Below are 20,636 nucleotides of genomic sequence, written 5' to 3' on the forward strand. Positions count from 1 at the left end.
TTGTCGAGGGAATTCTGCACAGCAACATCAAGGATTATTGTTTTGAGTAGATTTCCCTTTTGTTTTATACCCTAATCAAAATAAATTAAAAAATGAGTGTTTTGGATTGCTCTTGAGGAGGACACTTATAATCCGGCTAAACACGAATAAAATCTCACGAGTTGAATGAAGTTAGGCTATGAGGACGTTGCCTTAAATGTTGTTAAGTTTTAAAGATTTGCAAATGTAAATAAAAAAACAACTTCTCAAGGCATGAAGCGAGGAGAGAGGGCCCACAATATTCAAATGAAGATTGACTCGGCCTTTTTGTTTTACTGCTTCGGTGTAGCCTACTCTCCAAAACTATAAAGTTTATCTTAGGTTGTGGTCACATCTTTCTTGAAATATACTCAGCAAAAATGGCAACTGAATTAAAAAAAAAGTAAGCATATTGTAATGAAAGCGCAATATGTTCAAGCGAATCTACTTACGAATGCAACAATGTGAAAGTGATCGCCTCACCTGCACACTTCGAACTCCGACTTTTCCCACGAACCCGTGAACGCAACGGAGCACCGTCCACCATGGCGGCCCAGCGTAAGAATTTGATGCAGAGCGTGAGTGGAAAAATCAGCTTTTATCGCTCTCATGACCTTGTAAAGTCCTTGTCGCGCCAGTCTTGAGACGCGCGTTTGTGTCCTTTACCTGCCCGTGTTCGTCATTGTTTGTTTTTACTTCGTTCTGGGTTGCTTCGTTTCATTCAGTGATGCTAATGCTAGTTAATACAGCTGGAGTTTGTTATCGGCTTACTTATAGCTTAGCTAGCTGCCCAAACTTCATCTGAAGATAATGTTATTTATTAGTGTTAGTTAATGTTATTCACAACAGGAAGAGGTAACTGTGTCTCCTGTGTACACTTTGAATTAACAAAAACAGGCCTCACCCAGAATGTGCAGCTTAACTAAGGCTCAGATTCGGTTTTATAGCTGTTTTGTATTGATGTTCACGTAGTGGGCTTCACATAGTTACAATGTTTTTATTTTATTTAAGGTGTTTCCTGTTAGTTATGATGTCTAGAAAACCCCTGGCTTTCCTTTTTTTTTTTTTTTACCGCATTCAGTTTTGTTTTGTCAGTTTTACAGCACCTTAAAGCTGTCAGTGAATATTTGTTATTATTACCTCACAACCCACATTAGGAGAAAGTTAGATTTAATCAAGTGTACAAAAGTAAGTGTCCACCAAAACAAAAGAAAGTGTGTTTGTTTTTAGGTTAGAAAAGCAATTTGTTAACACGGAAAATGTTATTTTTGTGCACAAGAAACACTTTCTTTTTTGCATGCAGATAAATAGATTGCATTTATTTAACCTGTGAAAACTGCTGGTGTTGATCTTCCCATTTATTTTACACTCAATTATTAAGGGACATTTTATTTTACATGTTAGTTCTTCGATTTTCGTTGTGTGTCCATGATATCTAATCTTTCTAAATCATTAAAGTAATTAAATGTAAAAATGCAGGGGAATCCACTAGTAGTTTCCACATACATCATTCAGTGTAATAATCAATTTATTTAGATCATCTTCTGTATCTTTACAGCATCAGAGCTGGACAGATGACCTGCCTCTGTGTCAGATGTGTGGGGTGGGCACAGCACCAAACTGTGTTTACGGGCCTGACGGTAAAGGAACTCAAAGCCACACCAATGAGGACGGACATCTTGGTTTTAGGTGAGACGCTGGAAATACAAAAACTTGGCGTGAAATGAAAAGAAATGACTAAGAAAATAAGAATTAAAGTTGAACCTTGTGTGATAATAACAGTTAAAAAGGTGTCAGGCTTGTCTTTGAAACTTAAGCAGGACAGCTTCTTCCTAACACAGGACTTAAAACCCTTCCATTCATTCCTTTATTTGATATAGTAGTACTTCATTTTAGTACATCCTCTGTCAGAGGTTCAAATGAATTGTCTACATCATGTGATGTACATTTACACCTCTGAGAATACATTAAACCCTCAGTGAAAGCTTTGATTTCTGGACATGAGAGTCTTCAGCAAGCACAATCAGAGCAATGTGCTCTACAGGTTCAACAGGTTCTTTTAGTGACTGCATGTCTTTGCTTACCTGGGGCTAAGCGAAGACTCTGAAAGAAGGTTTAGTGTAAACTCTTGAGTCAGTTAACCCTGAAATGAGGGAAACTCTGGGTATTCCGTTTCAGAAGAGGAAGTCATTCAAACCCGAGAAAGAGGGGTAACTCCAGCCGGTTTCAGAGGGTTAGGTTACTTTAGCTCTGAGTCAGTTACTATGGTAACTAGGGGTGTGCACGTGTACGCGTGTAACCGTTTCGTAAATCATAACCATTTAGGAAAAATCAGTAAATGGAAACCGTTTAGAGTGAATCAACTCAGAGCTCAGGGTTAGACTGAGGGTTTGTTGAACCTTCTTTCAGAAACGTGCCCCTGATCATGTGTAAATAAATCCCCTTTTCCCAAACATTGGTTAATAAACATAACTTTTTTGTAGTTTCTAATGTTTGTTGACAGACGCACAGAGTCATGTTTCTACATGTAACGTAAAAGGAGGAGTTAAATGAAGTAAAAATAGAGTAGTCAGTGACGTTAAGAATTCACAGTTTAACATTTAAAGTGACTGACTGAAGTTGTGAAAATTACCTAGTTAAAGAAAAACTGTGATATTACCTTCTAAGTACACAAAACAAACTCAAATCTGTATAGTTTTACGTGAAGATGCTATTTTCAATACTGTCATGGTATAGAAGTAAAACAGAAGCCGTATGTTTGTTTTGTTCTCTTTCCACCAATCAGAGGCGAGGATGGCTGTTTCCTGTACGGGGTTTTTAACGGTTATGATGGCAGCAGAGTGGCCAGTTTCGCCTCCCAGTGTCTGACAGCTGAACTGCTGCTAGGACAGCTCAACTCCAGTCACACTGACAACGATGTCCGCAGGATCCTCACACAGGTGTGTGTTTGTTTGTGTGTTCACGAGAAAGATCAGATAACAAACAGATCTCTGTTATTTGAGAAGCGTCTGTCTTCTCACCGCCTAAGGGTTGATGGTCAAACACTTTACTTGTTGTACTCTCGTGTATTGTTATGCTCCAGTTAGGCATGAAATGATCTCTATTTTTATAAAGGAAAACTTTTTAATTCAAGTGATACGTTTATAGTAGTAGTAAGTACTGTGTAATAAGCAGGATAATGTATTGTGAGTGGACTTTGCTCACAATGCTATAGCAACCTGCGTGCTGTAGATTATCTGGCGTGCATTTCTACAATCTTCTGAGCTTTAAATCTACATTAAAACATTGATCATTTCCAACATTTTTCATCCAGATACTTGTCTTTTTCCTGTTTTTGTATAGGCCTTTGATGTGGTGGAGAAGAGCTACTTTAAGACCATAGATGATGCTCTGGCTGAGAAAGCTCACCTATCCAACTACCTTCTACCACACAATGAGGTACAAACACACACACACGCACACACACACACACACACACACACACGCACACACTAGTGACACATTAGGCTGAAATTCGAGAAGAAGAATTCTCTGTCGGTTTCCATAGAAACCACAGATTTGGGCATTAGTGTGAATTAATGCTCATCCATTGGAGAATGAGCTTTTTATGTGTCTAATTGGGCTCATCAGCCTATTTTCATTAGGTAAGCCGGTCTCAGTACTCCTCTGAAATCAGCTCTCCCTGCTCTGCTAGTGTGCCCCCCCCCCCTCCTTTTCTCCTCTTCTCTACTTCACATGGAGTTATATCCTGATCAGTTTGCTGGTGTGGGCATTTTTGTTAAATGCTGTTCGTTGCTTGAGATAGTAGTTCATCAAGAACATCCTTGAGATTATAATCTCTTTTCTAATATTCTTGTCTTTATCTCTCTTTCATGCTCTCTTCCTATCTCCTGCTCCTACTCATCTCTTATCCTTTTTCATCTCACCTCTTGCTTGTTCTCCTCCTCCCTCCTCCACTTCACTTCCTTTATTTCGCACCTCCTATTTCATCATTCATCTAATTTCCTCTTTTATTCTGCTATGTGCTATTCTTTCCTCCCTCCCTTCTTTCTCAAACTCACAACATCCTCTTCATCAATTCTAATTCTCTATGCTTCTTTCCTCCTCTCCTTTCTTCTCTTTTCCTTTCTCCTCTCGGCTCATCAGAATGTGTCATTCCATCACTCTCAGAGTCAGAAGGTCCAGGAACGCCTGAAGGAGCTGGAGCAGGAAGTCTCAGGAGGAGCCACGGCTGTGGTGGCTTTGATCCTCAATAACAAGCTGTATATTGCTAATGTTGGTATGGAATCTCTCTCTCACACACACACACACACACACACACACACACACACACACACACACACACACACACACTTCTATTTACTAATAGTACAGAATTATTAATATCAAGTTAACATTAGAAGGAAATAGTTATCTGTAGTCTTACCGTACTTTTATTCTTTGGAGTAGCGCTTGAAATCAGACAATAACAAAGACATTTCAAGAACCTGCTCCACACCAGTAGATGTCAGGCTTTAACAGGTTTGGGTTGAGAGCTTTTCACTCTTTGAAGATCTGCGTCAGTCACTAAACTTGTGTTACAATTGGAGGAAACTGGAAGCAATTTGTTTCCTTGAAGCACAAAGTCAAAAGAAACATCTCTGGTACAGGGTCAGACTTCAGTGGTTGGTTCAGGAAATGTTGGGGCAGAGTTTGCAAGGCAGATTATCCCTGATGTTTTGCTGCAGACATTTAGTTAAGTTTCACAGCAGTGCTTTTCCTTGTCTTGTGTTTGAAGTGTTTTCAAGCAAATGATTACAGATATATATTTTGGTCATCTTAATAACACAAATGCATGGACATTATGTAGATACAGACGTTGTCAACCATGGAAAGGATTCCAAAAATGCAAAAACAACATTGATTTGCCATCGATTTTAAGAACCCAAACCAATCTCTGCAGGCCACCCACACAAGTTGAGACTCTTTCCTTTACGTAGGGTGCAGAGAGTTTATTTTTACACAGAACCAGAAATATTTTCCCACAGGTTCTGATTTCTTTGGCGCTGAGACAGATGTTGGAATCATATTGACTCTTTTAATTTGAAACATAACCTACAATGCAGGTCACTGTTTTTGAATCCCTGCAGAGGCTGTAGCATGATCTTGTTCTGAGCGTGTATGTTCGTGTATTAATATGTGTGATTGTTTTTTTTTTTTTTACGTGTTAAGCGAGAGAAAACGAAGAAGCATTTTTCATCAATTTTTTACTACATCAACCAGCACAGTATTTTTTAGGATCCTTAACTGTGGGAAACACACCACAGCAATCTTATGGAAAGTAGGGATGGGCATTTACTGTAATCTCAATATTCAAGTACTCTCATCAACTTGAGATGGTATACTAGGTGTGCAGCTCGTCATCAAATCCCAGTTCTAGATAAAATGACAAGTGTTTAGCCCCCACTCTGCTGCGCCTTCCTTGTTCATCTTTTCCACTTTCTTCACTATTGTTCGCAGTGATGGAGGCTTATGTTACGGCTCGAGAAAGCGCCATCTGCCTGTATGGTTCTCTGCCGGTTTCTTCTTGTGCTTTAAGTTGATGTGGTCAAGTATCCAAATAGAACTTCTATGATATCCAAGTTTAACACCACTGATGTTGCACTGCACATTATCGTCATCTGTCTTTGTCAAAGTACTTCCAGCACTCGGTGTGCTCATTTGTGTGTTTGTTGATTAAAGCTGAAGCCAAGGCTTGAGAAGCTTTACATCTGTCTACCATTTGTTATTATCTTACTAAGTAGATTTATTTTGGCAAACCCCCACAGCTCAGTTACACATGCAGCACTAACTGAGCTGAAATATTGTAGCCTAAAACGACGCATGCTTAGGTGTTCAAGTAGTGAAACGCTACTTGAATGGTTTTGTCAACATCAAGTATTCCTGAACATGTCAGAAATCATTTTTAAGGACACTTTCTCTTGAGGAATAATCTCATTTTTTTAAATTCAGACCCCAGCTGCTTTTATGGGGTTTTTTCATTCTTAATTCTCTGTGATTTAATCACGGATCTCTGGCAAGGTTGCAGTTGGGTTCAAACTCTCTTGTTTTGCATTTTGGATTTTTTGCAGGCCAAGGAAAAAAGCCATTCTCCCTCTCACTGGGATTTCCTTTTCTTTTGTCTTGCAGAACTAGGCACACAGTAGAAAATGGGGCAGACAGTAGCAAAGTGGAAAGGAGAACTTTTTCCTTATTGGTCGATTGTGATGGGGTCAAGAGTTTAAATTTGACAAGCCATGAATCCCATGGTGGTTTAAACATTAGAGTAAATGTGCTCCCAGCTGTGGGTTTGATGTGAAATATATTTGACAGTTAAGGTCGTATGACCCATAATGTGATATGCTGGGAGTAGGTGTGTCTGCACACGTGTTTGTGTGAGGGGGATTCAAAGGCATACAAAACAGACATGATGAGCTTTTCCTGTCACATATGTAACAACTTTGCACATAGGAACATCACCAAGTATACCAGAAGGGTTATAGAGTATTTAGTGACCAAAGGATTCATCCCTGGACTTTAGAAAAACAATTAACTTCCTGATAAACACACATGGTTTCTCAAGCTGAAGTTCAGGGCCCACAGAGAGGATATGGGTCCCTGCATGCAATTTCATTACAGTGAGGTTAATTGAAGGGTCTCTTGAAATATTAGACCAGCAGCTCTCATAGCTCCAGGTATTAACAGAACTTAAGAAGGTGGTTCTGAGAGGACTTTAAAAACACAGCTTTTGTCTTTACTCTCACGTAGTTTTGAGTGACAGATGCGTGTTATTTGGAGCTTTGAGTCGTCGCGTCATTTTTTAATAGAAAGCATAACACTTTATCTTGAAACTTGTAATCTTAACTCATTTTTTTTGCAAAACCTGAAGTTTAAACGATTGGCTGGCCTCACATCTAGGCCATTAAGGCCGTCGGAAAAGATCACATTTAGAAAATGGGTAATATACAAGAAGTAATGAATTGGAACATAACAGGAATTTGACACCATATAATATTTCACCAGATAGCTGTAAATATCTTAACATTATAAACTCGATTTAAAAACAACGGTGATAATCTTGTGTGGATTAAAGCGTCGCCTGTGGAAGTATTCTGTGTGTAGTCTCAGTTAGAGCACTGGTTGTACAGATTTGGTCATCTTTAGGAGTCTGTCAGGTAGATTAATTTTCTTTTGCTCTGGCCCTTATGGGATAGGACAGATACAGAAAGACAGGATAATATTATTATAAATAAGATGTACTGCATTGCTTTGGACTCACTTATAAAAAACCCCCCCCATAAATAGAGATAATACTTCTCACAGCAGTGGCATATCGCAGCGCCCCTTGACATATCTTACATTACCTGTTATTCAGAATATGAATGGACATCAGCAAAAATGAATGTTTATAGCAGTTCAGTCTGGTCTGATGAACGCTGAATCTTCTCCCAGAGGATGAAAGCTGAAAGAGTGAAGAATGTGGGTCAGATCAGACACTGTTTTCTGTGCCTGACTTACAACAGACTGCTCATACAGTGTGTGGAGCATGAACTTCATAGTACTCTGCACAAGACGAGTTATCTGTGGTTTCAGCTGAACAGACAAGCGACTATACCACGCTGTTATCCCGTATCTAATAATGCTTTCAAAAACAGCAATGTAAAACATGATTTTCTGCTGAACTCCAGAGACTCTCAGTCTGCATAAGAAGTACATCTGCAGTCTAGAGCAGAGACTCCCAGCATGGCTCCTCCAGCTGAGTGTGTTGTCAATATCATGAACCCCGAGCGTGGTATTTGTACGAGCAGACCTGTGTCTGAGTGAAATGTAGGGAGAGAGAGGTGAGGATGACATGAACCAAACAGCGTCAGGATCGGGAGTCAAACCCGCAACCAGATCAACTAGGACTGTAGCCTTTGTACAGTATATGGGTCACATACCTCAGATCATTATAAATATAAGAATGAGGAGACGGAAATGTGCTATTTTGTATTGTATATAATTAGAGAATGGTTTAAGTGTAATACCACAATGGAACTTATCAACCTGACTACATTTATCATGTTTTTTATTAAAGTAATATAATGCTTGTGTTTGTGTGGGTCTCCAGGTACCAACCGTGCACTGCTGTGTAAGTCTAGCAGCGACGGGCAGAACCAGGTTCTCCAGATCGGACGACCTCACAGCACTGACAATGAAGACGAGCTGCAGAGACTGGCTGCGCTAGGTGAGACACACAGATGGATAGGCAGACATTTACAAACATGGACGACAGAAACGGAAGAAAGATAGATAAACCTTCTGTAATAGGCTGTGTATAAGTAGTGGACGTAGCTTTGTGGTGGTGGTGCCTTAAACACGCAAACCTTCATACAGCAAGCAGAGGGTGACTCCACTGCTATCATAAAACATTTCTGATTGTACGAAAGTTTGAGAAAGTCACCTTACTAACCACTTTTATTAAATCAATAATCATGTACCTGAGTTCAAGTTCTTCGTCCTAACTTTAAGTATCTTCAAGTCTCAGCTCCATTTAAAGTTAAAGAGCAGTAAAGAATGCAATGCTTTTCTGACACACTGTTATTGACAGCTCCTGGAAAAGGCTGATATCTTATGCATACAAGAGACATTTCTCACTAAACAGGACCTATATGAAATTAATTCTGTCAATAATGATTTTTATCAAGGCTAACAGAAGGCGATCGCTGCTATTACAACTCAGATTGATAGGACCTTAAGTTATACTGAGGAACCACTTGATGCTATTTTCTGTGACAACACAAACGGCGAGAATCAAAAACACAATGATCGTTCATGTTTGATGTTTGATAACATTTTAAAATGTCTTAAGTAAAAGCAGTAAACCGCTCTCCCAAAAAGTATTAAAACCATATTGTCAGGGCACGATGGATGAATATGTGTCTGAACTCTGTTGATTCCATGGAAAACTGGGATCATGCGGAGGAGCTTGGCATGGCCCAGAGTTTGAACACAAAAAAAAAACATTCAAACGCCAGATTTAAAATATGCTTTACAGTTTATTAAAAGGAATGAGTAGGCCATGAGGGCAAACTCCATGGCCAAAAAGCTCCAACAAAATAATGTTTGCGTATTCTGGAAGGAAGTTAGAGTTATCAATAACTGCAATATGCTCTTACCATCAAGTATTGATGGAACAACTGGGCCTGATAATATTCTCAGTGTGTTTAATGTGTGTAAAACAACAGATGGAAAAAGCAAGTATGAGTTATGGCGATGGAACTTTATTTTTTGGATGATGTATCACACTTTTTAATGTCATTGCACATTTTTCTCACATCGTGCAGGTTCTAGCTACAATGATAGGTTTAGAACAAGGTCTGAAAAAAGCTTTTTGAAATTTGTTTGACCTTTTATTTCAGTTTTTATTTACTGTAAAACAAAATATGTGGTTATGAGAGATGAATAGACAGTATCTTGATCACGTTGGTATCGAATAAGCACAGCAGCATGTGTTGCTTCAGACATAAATTAAATTCCTTGTGTTTTGAGCAGGATACACAGGCACATAGAGACACAGCCATTAGCGAAGCCCAGCTGTTATTGATACACATGCAGCCATCCATTCACGGTGGACAGCTAATGGTCCATACCGAGGTGTCGTGTATGTAGCAGGAAATACAGACATTGTGATTAGCTTTGCAGGAGAGGCATTGGGTGCAGCCTGGCACCTGTAATGAATATAACAGAGAATTAGCTGCATTGTTTAGCATCATTTCACACCACACAATAAGAAGAGGAGGCAGAGCTCTCTGTCTCTCTTTGTTCTCTTGCTGCTCCTCTCAGGGAGTCTCATAATTGTTCTGTTGTTCAGGCCCCTTCTCCCAATGATTTCAATGAAATAGCAGTCATTCCATTAACCCAGCTCAAGGTGACCTCTCCCCTCATATTTTCATACATCCCATTCCCACCCTCCCACTCCCATCCCCTGCCTCTACTGATTGCTCTTGTCTTATTGCTTTATCCTCTCCTTCCTCATACAAAAATCTCCTGCTCCTCCCCCCACATTCCCTCTGAATATCATCATACTGCAATTTGATTTAAGCTCCTTCCTCTGTCCTCCCTGTCTGCCTCTAAAACAGGCGTGGATTCAGCCCGGGTGAAGCAGGCGGGACAGATCGCTGGTCAGAGCAGCACAAGGAGACTAGGAGACTACAGGGTCAAGTTCAACTACAATGACATCGACTTACTCAGGTGAAGACTTAAAGACTTGTTTAGCCTTTTCTTTCATGTTCATGTCATTTACACTGTTTGCCATACATCCACCTGATATCTGATCTTTATAAGCAACAGTTACACATTACGAACACATTTCTTCTCAAACTTTAGTTTAAAAAAAAAGAAAAAATCCAGATTCTTCAGAAGAACTTGATTTCCATCCGTCTGTTTTAGTGCCACAACTATTTCATTTAAATGTATTGTTATGATGAAAAAGACAGAGCAGATGTCAAAATCTGTTCCACTGGGACCTTTACAGTGGAGGCAATGTTTCCACATAATTTTCTGTGTTATCAGATCAGACTCTGCTCCAGCCCCTCTTTCACCACAGCTCAACTTCTTGAAATTCCATGATCCTGGGGTCCCCTCTCTCGCTCTCTCACACACGTCTCATTTCCTGCTCCTGTCTGCAGACCAGGCCGAGCAAATCAGTCTCAGATATCTACAAGTCATTCTGATTGTAATCCTCAATAAAACACACAAAGGAATCTTTGCAGAATTTTCATCCTTAGTGCCGTCAAAAAGAGTGCAGTAAATTTGATGCGGGCCACATGTAAATGATTCTTTGGATCTATGAGGTTAGCCTGCGTTATTGTGTTTAGTCCAGATGCATTTATGTGTTTAGTTTTGCCTCAGTTCCTCCTCCTCCTCCTCTCTCTTTTTTACTTCTCATCCTCCCTTCTGTCTTTGCTTTTTATCCTCCTCCTCTCTCTTTGATAATGCGTCTGCTAACGTATCGATCTTTTCCTGTCCTCCTCCACCATCAGTGCGGCCAAGACGAGGCCAATCATTTCAGAGCCGGAGATTCATGGCAGCCAGCCTTTGGACAGCGTGACGGGCTTCTTGTTGCTGCTGTCAGAGGGTCTCATCAATGCCCTTGAGTCTGCCCATGGAGCCGAACAAGCTAATCAGGTTAGCAGATTCATCCAGACGACCAAAACCACTTTCCCTTCACTTTTTTATCGTTTTATTTTTTTTGTTTACTCTCTGCATTATTGGTTCTCTTCCTCATTTTCAGCCACCTCCTCAAACCACACCTTTCATCTTTCTTTCTTTCGTCTAAGCCCACTTAGTTGTTTTCCTTTTCTGTCCTTTTCCTATCTTCCCACCCATTGCCTTGTATCATGTCAGTGTACCCAAACAACCTCTTACCTCCTTTGTGTTAAGGTCATCTTACTAATTTGATTTTTCAGTAAGTATTGCTTGCCCCTTTTTTCCCTCCAATTCAAGTTTCTTCCCATCAATTTGTCGGCTCTTATCATTTTTCTGTCCTTTCCTCGTCATCATCTTCTGTAATCCATAAAATGTTTCCATCTCTGACTCCTATTCTCCTCTCCCCTCCATATTAGGAAATAGTTGCCATGGTAGCAGCAGAACTGGCCCAGCAGACCAGTCTGGAGGCAGCAGCTCAGTCGGTGGTGGAGCGTGTCAAACGGCTTCACCACGACGTTTACGTATCTGGCCGTCAGAGGGCGACTTACTGTTCCCGACACGAGGACATGACCCTGCTCATCCGCACGCTCAACTATCCGCTGGCTGAGGGCGCGCTAACACCTACACAGGGTAGGACAGAGCGTTCTGGGTTTCTTTTAGATTTTAGGAAAACATGCCGACCTCCACACGAGCCACACCATCAAACTTTCCACATTTAAAAAAGTGTTTCAGAACACTTTTTAAGGTTAAGAAGCATGTTAGAATGTGTGAGACAGATTCACTCAAGACAGTGAGACAACTTTAAACTCCATATTCAGCGCTCCAAACCTTTATAGACCAACTCAAATAATAGTCGAGAGACATGAGAAAGTGACTGTTCAGTATTCCACAAGTAAGAGGCAAAGATGGAAGTCCTAAAAAAGAAACTCAATTTTATAAACAACCTAGAGACAAAAGATCCAGGTGTCCAGGATGAAACCAACTGCTTTATTCATTTAAAAAAGGGAGACTAGTAAAAGCTTTTTTTATTTGAAACTTAACTACTTTATATTTGGTGTCAGGAGATGAATTATTAATTTGCAAAAAACTTGAACTTGACTGTAAACCAGTCAAGGAAATAGGCATCAAATTACTGAAAGCTAATCAGCTGTATATATATATATATATAAGACCTGCAGTATTTTAATCATTTCACTTTTTGGGACTTCAGGGCTCCATTAATGTCATGTATATACTTTAATAATGATAATAATATTTACTTTATTTATGCAACACCAAGTTACACAGGTTTAAGCAATGTTCAGGAAGTCCTGGATGAGAGCAGTAGAATGTAAAGGTACACGTACTTGGGACCGTTTTGGTACAGGGCTTTCGGTCCGGTCTGCACGCAGAGCGGGAGCACACCACAGACGGCAAGCGTCACGGCATCCACAACAAATAAGCAGCTCGAGCTGGAAGATCCCCCGCTATCTTCGAAGTCTCCTGTGTGGGAACATTTCGATTTCAAGTTAAATGCAATATTAGACAAAGACACATTGACAAGGCGAGAGTAATGTGCCGACGTTGTTCAGCGGACATCGAGTACGTCGCTGGAAACACGTCCAACTTATTAAAGCACTCGAGAAGGCACCACGCGAACGTAAACATCACTGCAACTAGGAAATAAGAGACCGTGGAGCAAACACAACCCTCCTTTGCATTTAAACAGCCTTTTGCTACTAATTCTGAACGGGCCAAAGCCATAACAAATGCCACTGGCGTTTTTATTGCAGCGGATTCATATAGAATGTGAGTTTTGTGTCATTGTTTTTACAAGTTCTTATATTGACAGAGGGAAATTTTAATAGTTCTGCGATTAAACTATTTTTAGGTTTATTTTTTGCTCAAAGGGCATTCAAAAAAGTGTTGGCTTAATAAACCAAAAGGTGTCAGTGTTTGTGTGTTTGCAATTTAAAAGAAATATTTTTATATATAGGCTATATTGATTATTTTATTTCATTCTAAAATACTTTTTTTCATTCATGTCTTTTATTTATTGGAGACTCTCTTGGTTGAATGATGCAGCATAAGTTTTTATTTTATTAATTTAAAATGTTATTAAAAAGAAACCTGAGCAGGTGTACAAGTCTGAACTGGCGATGCTGAACTTCAGACAATGTGTAAAAGGGAAGTTCTAAATGTTCCTAATGAAGAAAAAAAAGTGCTGCATCATGTCCCTTTACTGTACCGAAAATGAACCGAACCGAAGCGTCATAACTGAGAACTGTACTCAAACAAACTCTTAGTTTACCCTCACACCCCTTGTAATTATTAGAATCAAATTGGTATTTAAAACATTCATGTTGGATTTGGTTTTTATTGCATTTTATAGGCATAGTATCTCAGATGAGGATTAGTTTAAATCCATCCGTCCTACTCTGATATTTTTAAACCTGTGTTGGACTGACCTTCAAAGAGAATTTTGAAAAAAATATTCTATTTATCCACCTCCAAGCAGGGAGCCTTACAACAGAAATCAAAGATTTTAAGAGGGGCAGCCCAGAAGTCCTCACAGAGCCAAAATAACAAAAGTCCAGACAGAAAAAAAAAAAATCCAATTTTCACCATGATCCCAAAGTGCCAATTTAATGCTGAGGCTGCAAACAAGGTGCTCTGTGTTTTTAGAGAGCCTCAAATGGATGACACTACATAAATGAAAGTATTGCTCTTTCCTTCTTACAGGTGGGCGTATCTATCCCGTTTCAATTCCCTACTCCAACAGCCAGAGCACCAGTAAAACCAGTGTCACCCTCTCACTGGTCATGCCCTCTCAAAGTGGTACCCTCACCAATGGAACTAACACAGCCTCCACTCTGGAGGAGGAAGGCACCCCCACACCAGGGTAAGCTTGCTTTATGTTTATCCTCGTTCCCTCCTCACCCTGTGTTTCATCTGGGACCAGCTTGATTTTTTGCTCTTTCGCATACATATTCTGTGCATGCCTGAGCTTTTTTATTTGTTTTTGGGGACTCTGATGTTGTGTACTCTATTCATAAACTTCCCTTTTCCACTTCTGTTGTGTTCCCTATGTGAGCCTAATTTTGGATCCACTCCTCCCCTCCCTACTGTGAGGTTTATTTTGGGTGTAATTTAGATAAGCAAGATTTTCAACTCCCTCATCCCTCCCTTGCTGTATTTATTTTAGGTCAGCTTGATTTTCACTCCCATGCCTCCTCCCACTGCAGTGCTTATTTATGTGTCAGCATGGTTTTCACCTCTCTATTGTTCTGCCGCTGTGTGAGTGTGTGTGCTGTATCCAACCAGGGTTTCTTTCACAGATGACAAAGAATTAAGAGGTCTAATTGCAAAAGTATTTCAACATTGAACTTAAGAGTAAGGATAATGGAAGCATTTTAATGTTATTAATTAGTAATACTCTTGTGGGTTGTTTTCCTTGGATTTTCAACGGTGTTCTGTGAAACCAAATCACACAGGAGCCCAGTAATGTCCAGACAGGAAGTACAGTTGGAGTTTCAGGTTAATGCGTTGTAGAGCTTGTGAGAAGCCAGAATACAAAACAATGGTCTTTTATATAACTCTTGAAAGTTACTATGGTTGCAGTTTTGTATCTGTCATCATGATGATCGGGAGATAAACTGCATTCACATTATAAAGTAAACAGGGAAGTTCACTTGCATACATTTCATTGGCCAGCACACAGCCTCGGTGGTTTGACTTTGTGTTGCAGCAAAAAAAGTGAACCTAGTTCAACTCTTTAGTGGGGAGCCCTTCATTTTTGTTTAGTTTAACCCACCGCTAGGCCTCCAAACTGGCCCCATTCCACCCAGAGGAGAGGCTTTTTCCAGGAATAAGTTATTCTCAATTCTTGTACTTTTCAACAATAAGAGGCCGTTGTCAGTCAATGTCAGCTGCAGTATATTGTTCTTCGTCCATCTAGTGTGGAGCACAGAGAGTATAAAATGTTGATGTTGACCTGGTAATGTCACTTGTTGGGTTTCTGGAGAGGCCTTGTGAAGCGAAGCGGTAAATCAAACTTTTATATAAGTCATCCGTTTGATTTTACGAAGGATAATAATTATTCATTATTAGGGACGTGACTGCAGGCGGGGGCGCCCAGCTGTTTGTCAGGAACTTAAGGGTCCGCCTCAGCTCCGCCTCTTTGTCTGTTATCAGGTTGACCGAAAATTTGCTTCATATAGCATTTTCAATAATGTAACTATCATTGTAGGCCTGAACAAAGCTGCATATTTAGTGTCGTTCTCCAGAGCCTCCTCTGGATCGCTTCATGTCTGATGACATCTGATGTCTGATGACATCTGATGTCCTTCAGTGGTAATGTTATTGCAGAAAGCTATTTTCAAAGGCAGATGAGAGTTTCTCCAATAAGGGGCTGCTTTTAAAATGTCTGCCTCAAATTTCATTTCAAATTGTTTTAGATGATTATTTGTCCAAAACAGCTATCTTATTTCCTTTATTTACATGAAACAGAGAAATCAAAAAATGAAGACGAGATGCAGGATGAACGAGAAAGGGAGGAGGAAACTGTTACAGATCAACAAAGACAGTTGTTGAAAGTTTGATGTTTGAAAGATCAAAGTACCTTCCCCTCTTTGCTGCCTGTGTAGCTGTTAGTCTGTAATGTGCTTCAAATGCTTGTTGTGATTTTGTGTGATCGCGTAAGGCTATAAATGGATCAGGTTTTAATTCAGAGACGGAGGAGAGTAGGAATTATTTTTATTTACTTAATACTTTCAATGCCGTTTGTCTTAATAATGATATAAATTTGCCTTTTCTTTCTTTTAATAACTGACTAACAAGTATTTTTTTTTTTTCAATCTTGAATTAAAGTGACAGTGAAGGTGATAAATCAAAAGATCCACAGATAACACTAACTTACATGCAGTTCTCTCTTTCTAAACATTTAAAGGATGAAATGTACTAAAGATAATGTTTTGGAAGGAGAACAACATGTCCAGCTCTGAGAGGTGCATATGAATAATAGCACAGTCATGGGCAGAGTGGATACTGTGCTCAGCGGAGTGCTTTCCAGACCATTTAGAATCCCATAATCACAAAAAAGCACTCAGCAAGCTGCAAAGATGGTTTGATATTCAAATTTGACAATTCAAGTCGTTTTTTCTCAAGTAAATTGAATGTATGATTAATTAAAAAGCATAATGTATTTAGACCTTCTCACAGCATGCTTGAAATGTACCTGACCTTGCTTAAATCTACCTGTAGCTCAGCACAATTCAACATTATTAGGACTCTGCTTCTGCCAGCTGCTTTCTGTTTTCAGCATGTGCATACTTTTCTTCCCCCCTTTTCTCCTCTGCTGTCCTTGCTTCTCCTTTTTTTTGCTCCTTTAGCACGTTCAATCCCGCTAGCTGCCAACCATCCGTCGACATCCTGCAGCCTATAATTGAACTCCCTTTTTCCCCCTTCTCTCCTCTCCCCCTCTCCACCGCTCTCTTCTCTCTTTCCTCCACCCCTCCTCCTCTCCGCCCCTTCCCTCTCTCCACCTCTCTGCAATGTTTCTCCACCCATGATATGGATCCCTACCTCTCCTTGGATGCCCAAACGTCTTCCTCATCCATCCCTACGCTCATACCTGCACCCTCCTCTTCCTCCACCCTCCCCAACCAACCACCCTTCTCCTCCTGCCTCTTTTACTCCTCCACTCTCCCCAGCAGTCAGAGCCCCACCGCCACCCTCCAGTCCACCAACACCCAGACGCAGAGCTCCAGCTCCAGCTCAGGGGATGGGAGCCTTTTCCGACAAAGAGGCAGCCAGGCAGCTCAGCCCGACGAGACGGGCCGGGTCCCGCCTTACGTGGACTTCAGTCAGTTTTACCACCTGTGGGGGAGCGATCACAGCGACAGCCAGAGCGCCCAGGGAGGACTGGGACCCCAGTGAAGGAGGACAGGGAGGGTGCTGGGTTCAGGTTTGAAAGGGATGGACTTGGTTTTCTGGCAGAAAGTTGCCAGCGTGGAGGAAAGACGAGGGTGATTAACCAAATGTTGAGTTTAGCTAGTATGCAAAGAAAATCCCCTAAAACAACATCACCAGGTTAACTCTTCTGTAAGAGATGCTGGTCATGAGTCATTGTGAATATAATGTATGTTATCAAGATTATAGCTGTTACTGTCAGATGTCAAATGTATCCACAAACACGTGTCTCACAGACCTGAGAGTTTGTGGCGGTGAGAATGCTAACACACTGTAAGGCCTTATAATGGGATGAATGGACGGGTTTGAAAGTTGTTGTTTTTTTTGTTTTTTTTAAATGAAAGTATATATCTGAATGAAACAATATGCTCTCCCGGCTTCTCTTTATACCGACAACATGTGACAGTTGAGCATTTCGTCCTCTTGTCTGAAACATTGAAGATTGTTCATTCAACAGTTCCACAGGTTATTGTTCCTGTTGAGGGAAGCAAAGAAATGTACGAAAAAGTCGCCTGAGACCTAACATACAGCAGTGAGCAGACTTTAGTAGTTGGATGGTAAAGAAAAATGTACTGAAAGCGAGGGGATAACGTTTTCTTTTGTTCCTAGTGATGTGTCCCTTTGCAAAACTGCTCCTACCAGCTCTAGTTTTGCAGGCAACATGTCTGTTAGTCAACTGAAAACAAAAGCAGGTTATTTCGACTCTTTTTTTTATGATTGAACAAATGGCGAAAAAAATCATTATAAGGGAAAGCAACATAATTTGCTTCATCTTGGAAGGAAAATGAGCAACAAGCAACATTGTATTGCCTTGACGAATCAAGAAAAGCTATCAGCATGTTTAAGACTTCACAATGTAAGATGTTAATATAATCGCAGTTTGGAAATATTCTTTATAACCTTAAAATGTTTACTTCAGTTGCTGAAACAGAGTCAAATTAAATTATTGTGAAAACATTGGAAAACCAGATTTTTTTTTTTTTTAAAGAAATCTCTACAGCACGATTAATACTCCACTAGAATGCCGTTACTGTCAGCCATTTTTACTGAATCAAAAAAATGTCAGGTTCTGTGCTTCAGATATTGCACTTGACCCCGCTTGATTCCCCTGTGCGTGCAGAGGTCATATTCTACAGTAAGGAATGAAAACTAGTTTAAATAGAAGCACTCACAGAACATGAATGCATTGAATGGCCACTGAATCATACCAAACATGGTATTTAAAATAAATATAAAAAAAAAAAAACGAACATGTTTAGTCTTTGAACACACATTTGAAAAGTTAATGTCAAAGTGAGTCTGGACCTCGATTCTTCCCAGAGAATCTGTGAAACTCGACTACAGTCTCAAGGCCTGAAGATAATGAAATCTACGTATGTGAGACAGATGAGTGACTTTCATTGGCTCTGATTTAAAGAGCTGAAATGCTGAACCTGGAGGTGTTCAAGGATCAACACAAGCTACAGCATGAGAAGACAATGAGGTGTGGGGATGAGGTGTCTTACTGGAAGCTGCTCCCAAACCAAGTGCGTCATCGCCTCAGTGCTCGAGTCCTTGACTGTGAAGCGTGGTCGAGCTCTTTCAACATGATGAAGAGAAATGAAAGAGGGGAACTCAGCAGTGACATTGATGGATGGGAAAAACAGAGGCTGGAGCTCTAGGCGACGGTATTCACAACCCGTTAAGTAGAGAATCATATGGTGGTGAAGAGGAGTGAGGAGCGGTTTACAAGGTGGAGCTGAGTGATTGTTAGAGCAAATAGCAATCCATCACTTTTTATTCATCACCTGATGATTTCAGAATCCGCTTTGAAATATAAATGATATAAATATTTCCGGCTCTTCAATTCAAAATGTCAAACCTTGACAAAAAAAAACACTTTATCATGCCCTATTGGATAACTTTTTTTGAGAGGGTTTATTTGGAGTAACCTAAATATGAGCTTCTTCTAGCTAGTAATAGTTTCACAATACCATTTGGCAAGAAAGACAGAAAACACATTTATCCTTCAACCAAAAGTGCACAAATATACCAGCTCTGGGAGTACTCTGTTGTATTAAGCCAATGGGGAAGAGTTATTATGTTACATGTGTCTTCCCTGCTATGAAAGGCTGACATCGGGGAATCCAAGAAAAAAAATCCAGCTGTTATATTTGAAAGTTTGTCTGCATAAAACTGAATTTACACATTTGGCTGGTAAAATACATTTATGTGTTTTTCCAACATCATAGCAACAGCAGCACGTGTCACTACCCATTATGTCCATAGACTCTTCCTGTTGGACGTCAGGAGTTAATCTCTTCAGTTAATTAGTTAATTAACTTCACACTGTTATGAAACCCTAATTGGCCTAATAATGGCTGTAATTAGAAACACACACAAAAAGCAATAAACGTGGGCTAAATGACCTCCCATTAAAGCATCACATCACCAGTCAGAGCTGCACTGGAACACAGACTCGTCTGGTATCACAGCAGACACAAAACATGTTACTAATTGCTCACTTTAGAGTTAATTGGTGTTATCCTGCTGCTGAGGTCATAACCCCGTTCTTGAGAAGTGGCTTCAATTAACTTTATTGCTCCTTGAAGAAAATTAAGGGAGGTGAAAAAGCAGGTGAGAGATGAGAGGTTGAATTGAGATGCCAGCATCACTGCACTGAAATACTTATTTCAGCATTTTTCCTGTGATGGAAACATGGAATATGCGCTCCTCAGTTTCTGTATGTTCTTTGAGATGCTTTTGCTTGGTGCTGGGAGATAAACAGTAGTGCCTTGCTGTAGTTGTTTTACAATCATGTTGGTTATATGTTCCTGTCATAGATGGTCTGTGGGACCTGGATGTAACCGCTGTGGTCATGAATGTTGACAGACTTTGGCTTATTTCCAACGCTGAGACATTTAACACCTAACTTTTTTTTTGTTGTCAAAATCTCAAATCTTAATGCAGAGAACACTTATCTATTTAAAAATAGATGTGCATTATTTGTCACAGAAAAGACACTAGAGCAAGGGATTTAATGGTACACTCAACTCAGGGTATGATGCTTATCACAATTCAATTATATGATGTTTTTCTAAAATGTTCTAGTTTTTCTAAAGAAATAAGATTAAAGTCAATTTATTAATACATATATTTCTTAAAATAAAATTTCCTGACAATAAAAATGCAAAATATCCTCTGTTATTTTTTTTTTTATTTACACAAAGTGACACTTGTGTCTTCCAAAAAGACCTTTATGATATATTTTATTTGTAATGAAGGATATTAAAACCTTTCAAACTTTGGTGACACATCACACACATCGGCACATATAAAGGGGTTATATTATGCTTTTTCTGGTTCTATATGCTCTTCAGTGTGTTTTCCAAGTGTCCTGTGCATGATAAGGTGCTGAGGTTGTTACAGCACCCCCTGTCGACGATGGGAGGAACACATGCAATGTGTGAAAAAAAATAACT

At 39.9% G+C, this 20,636-nt stretch overlaps 1 protein-coding gene across 3 annotated transcripts; it reads left to right on the forward strand.

Annotated features, from left to right (window-relative positions):
- The first annotated feature begins 447 nt into the window (after positions 1–447).
- On the forward strand, positions 448–20,353 carry tab1 (TGF-beta activated kinase 1/MAP3K7 binding protein 1). Of its 3 annotated transcripts, none has more exons than XM_020643660.3 (11): positions 448–596; positions 1,577–1,707; positions 2,804–2,957; positions 3,361–3,456; positions 4,165–4,297; positions 8,147–8,263; positions 10,158–10,269; positions 11,061–11,205; positions 11,643–11,856; positions 13,948–14,107; positions 16,917–20,353. In XM_020643660.3, exons 1-11 carry the CDS (start codon positions 564–566, stop codon positions 17,140–17,142), a joined length of 1,521 nt encoding a protein of 506 aa, XP_020499316.3. In that variant the 5' UTR covers positions 448–563; the 3' UTR covers positions 17,143–20,353. The 3 variants fall into 3 exon arrangements, with proteins under 3 accessions (XP_020499316.3, XP_020499326.3, XP_020499335.3); XM_020643670.3 differs by having other exon boundaries at positions 16,920–20,353; XM_020643679.3 differs by having other exon boundaries at positions 449–596; positions 4,189–4,297.
- The last annotated feature ends 283 nt before the right edge of the window (positions 20,354–20,636 follow it).

Source organism: Labrus bergylta, chromosome 1, assembly GCF_963930695.1.
Source record: "Labrus bergylta chromosome 1, fLabBer1.1, whole genome shotgun sequence".
NCBI classification, from domain to species: domain Eukaryota; kingdom Metazoa; phylum Chordata; class Actinopteri; order Labriformes; family Labridae; genus Labrus; species Labrus bergylta.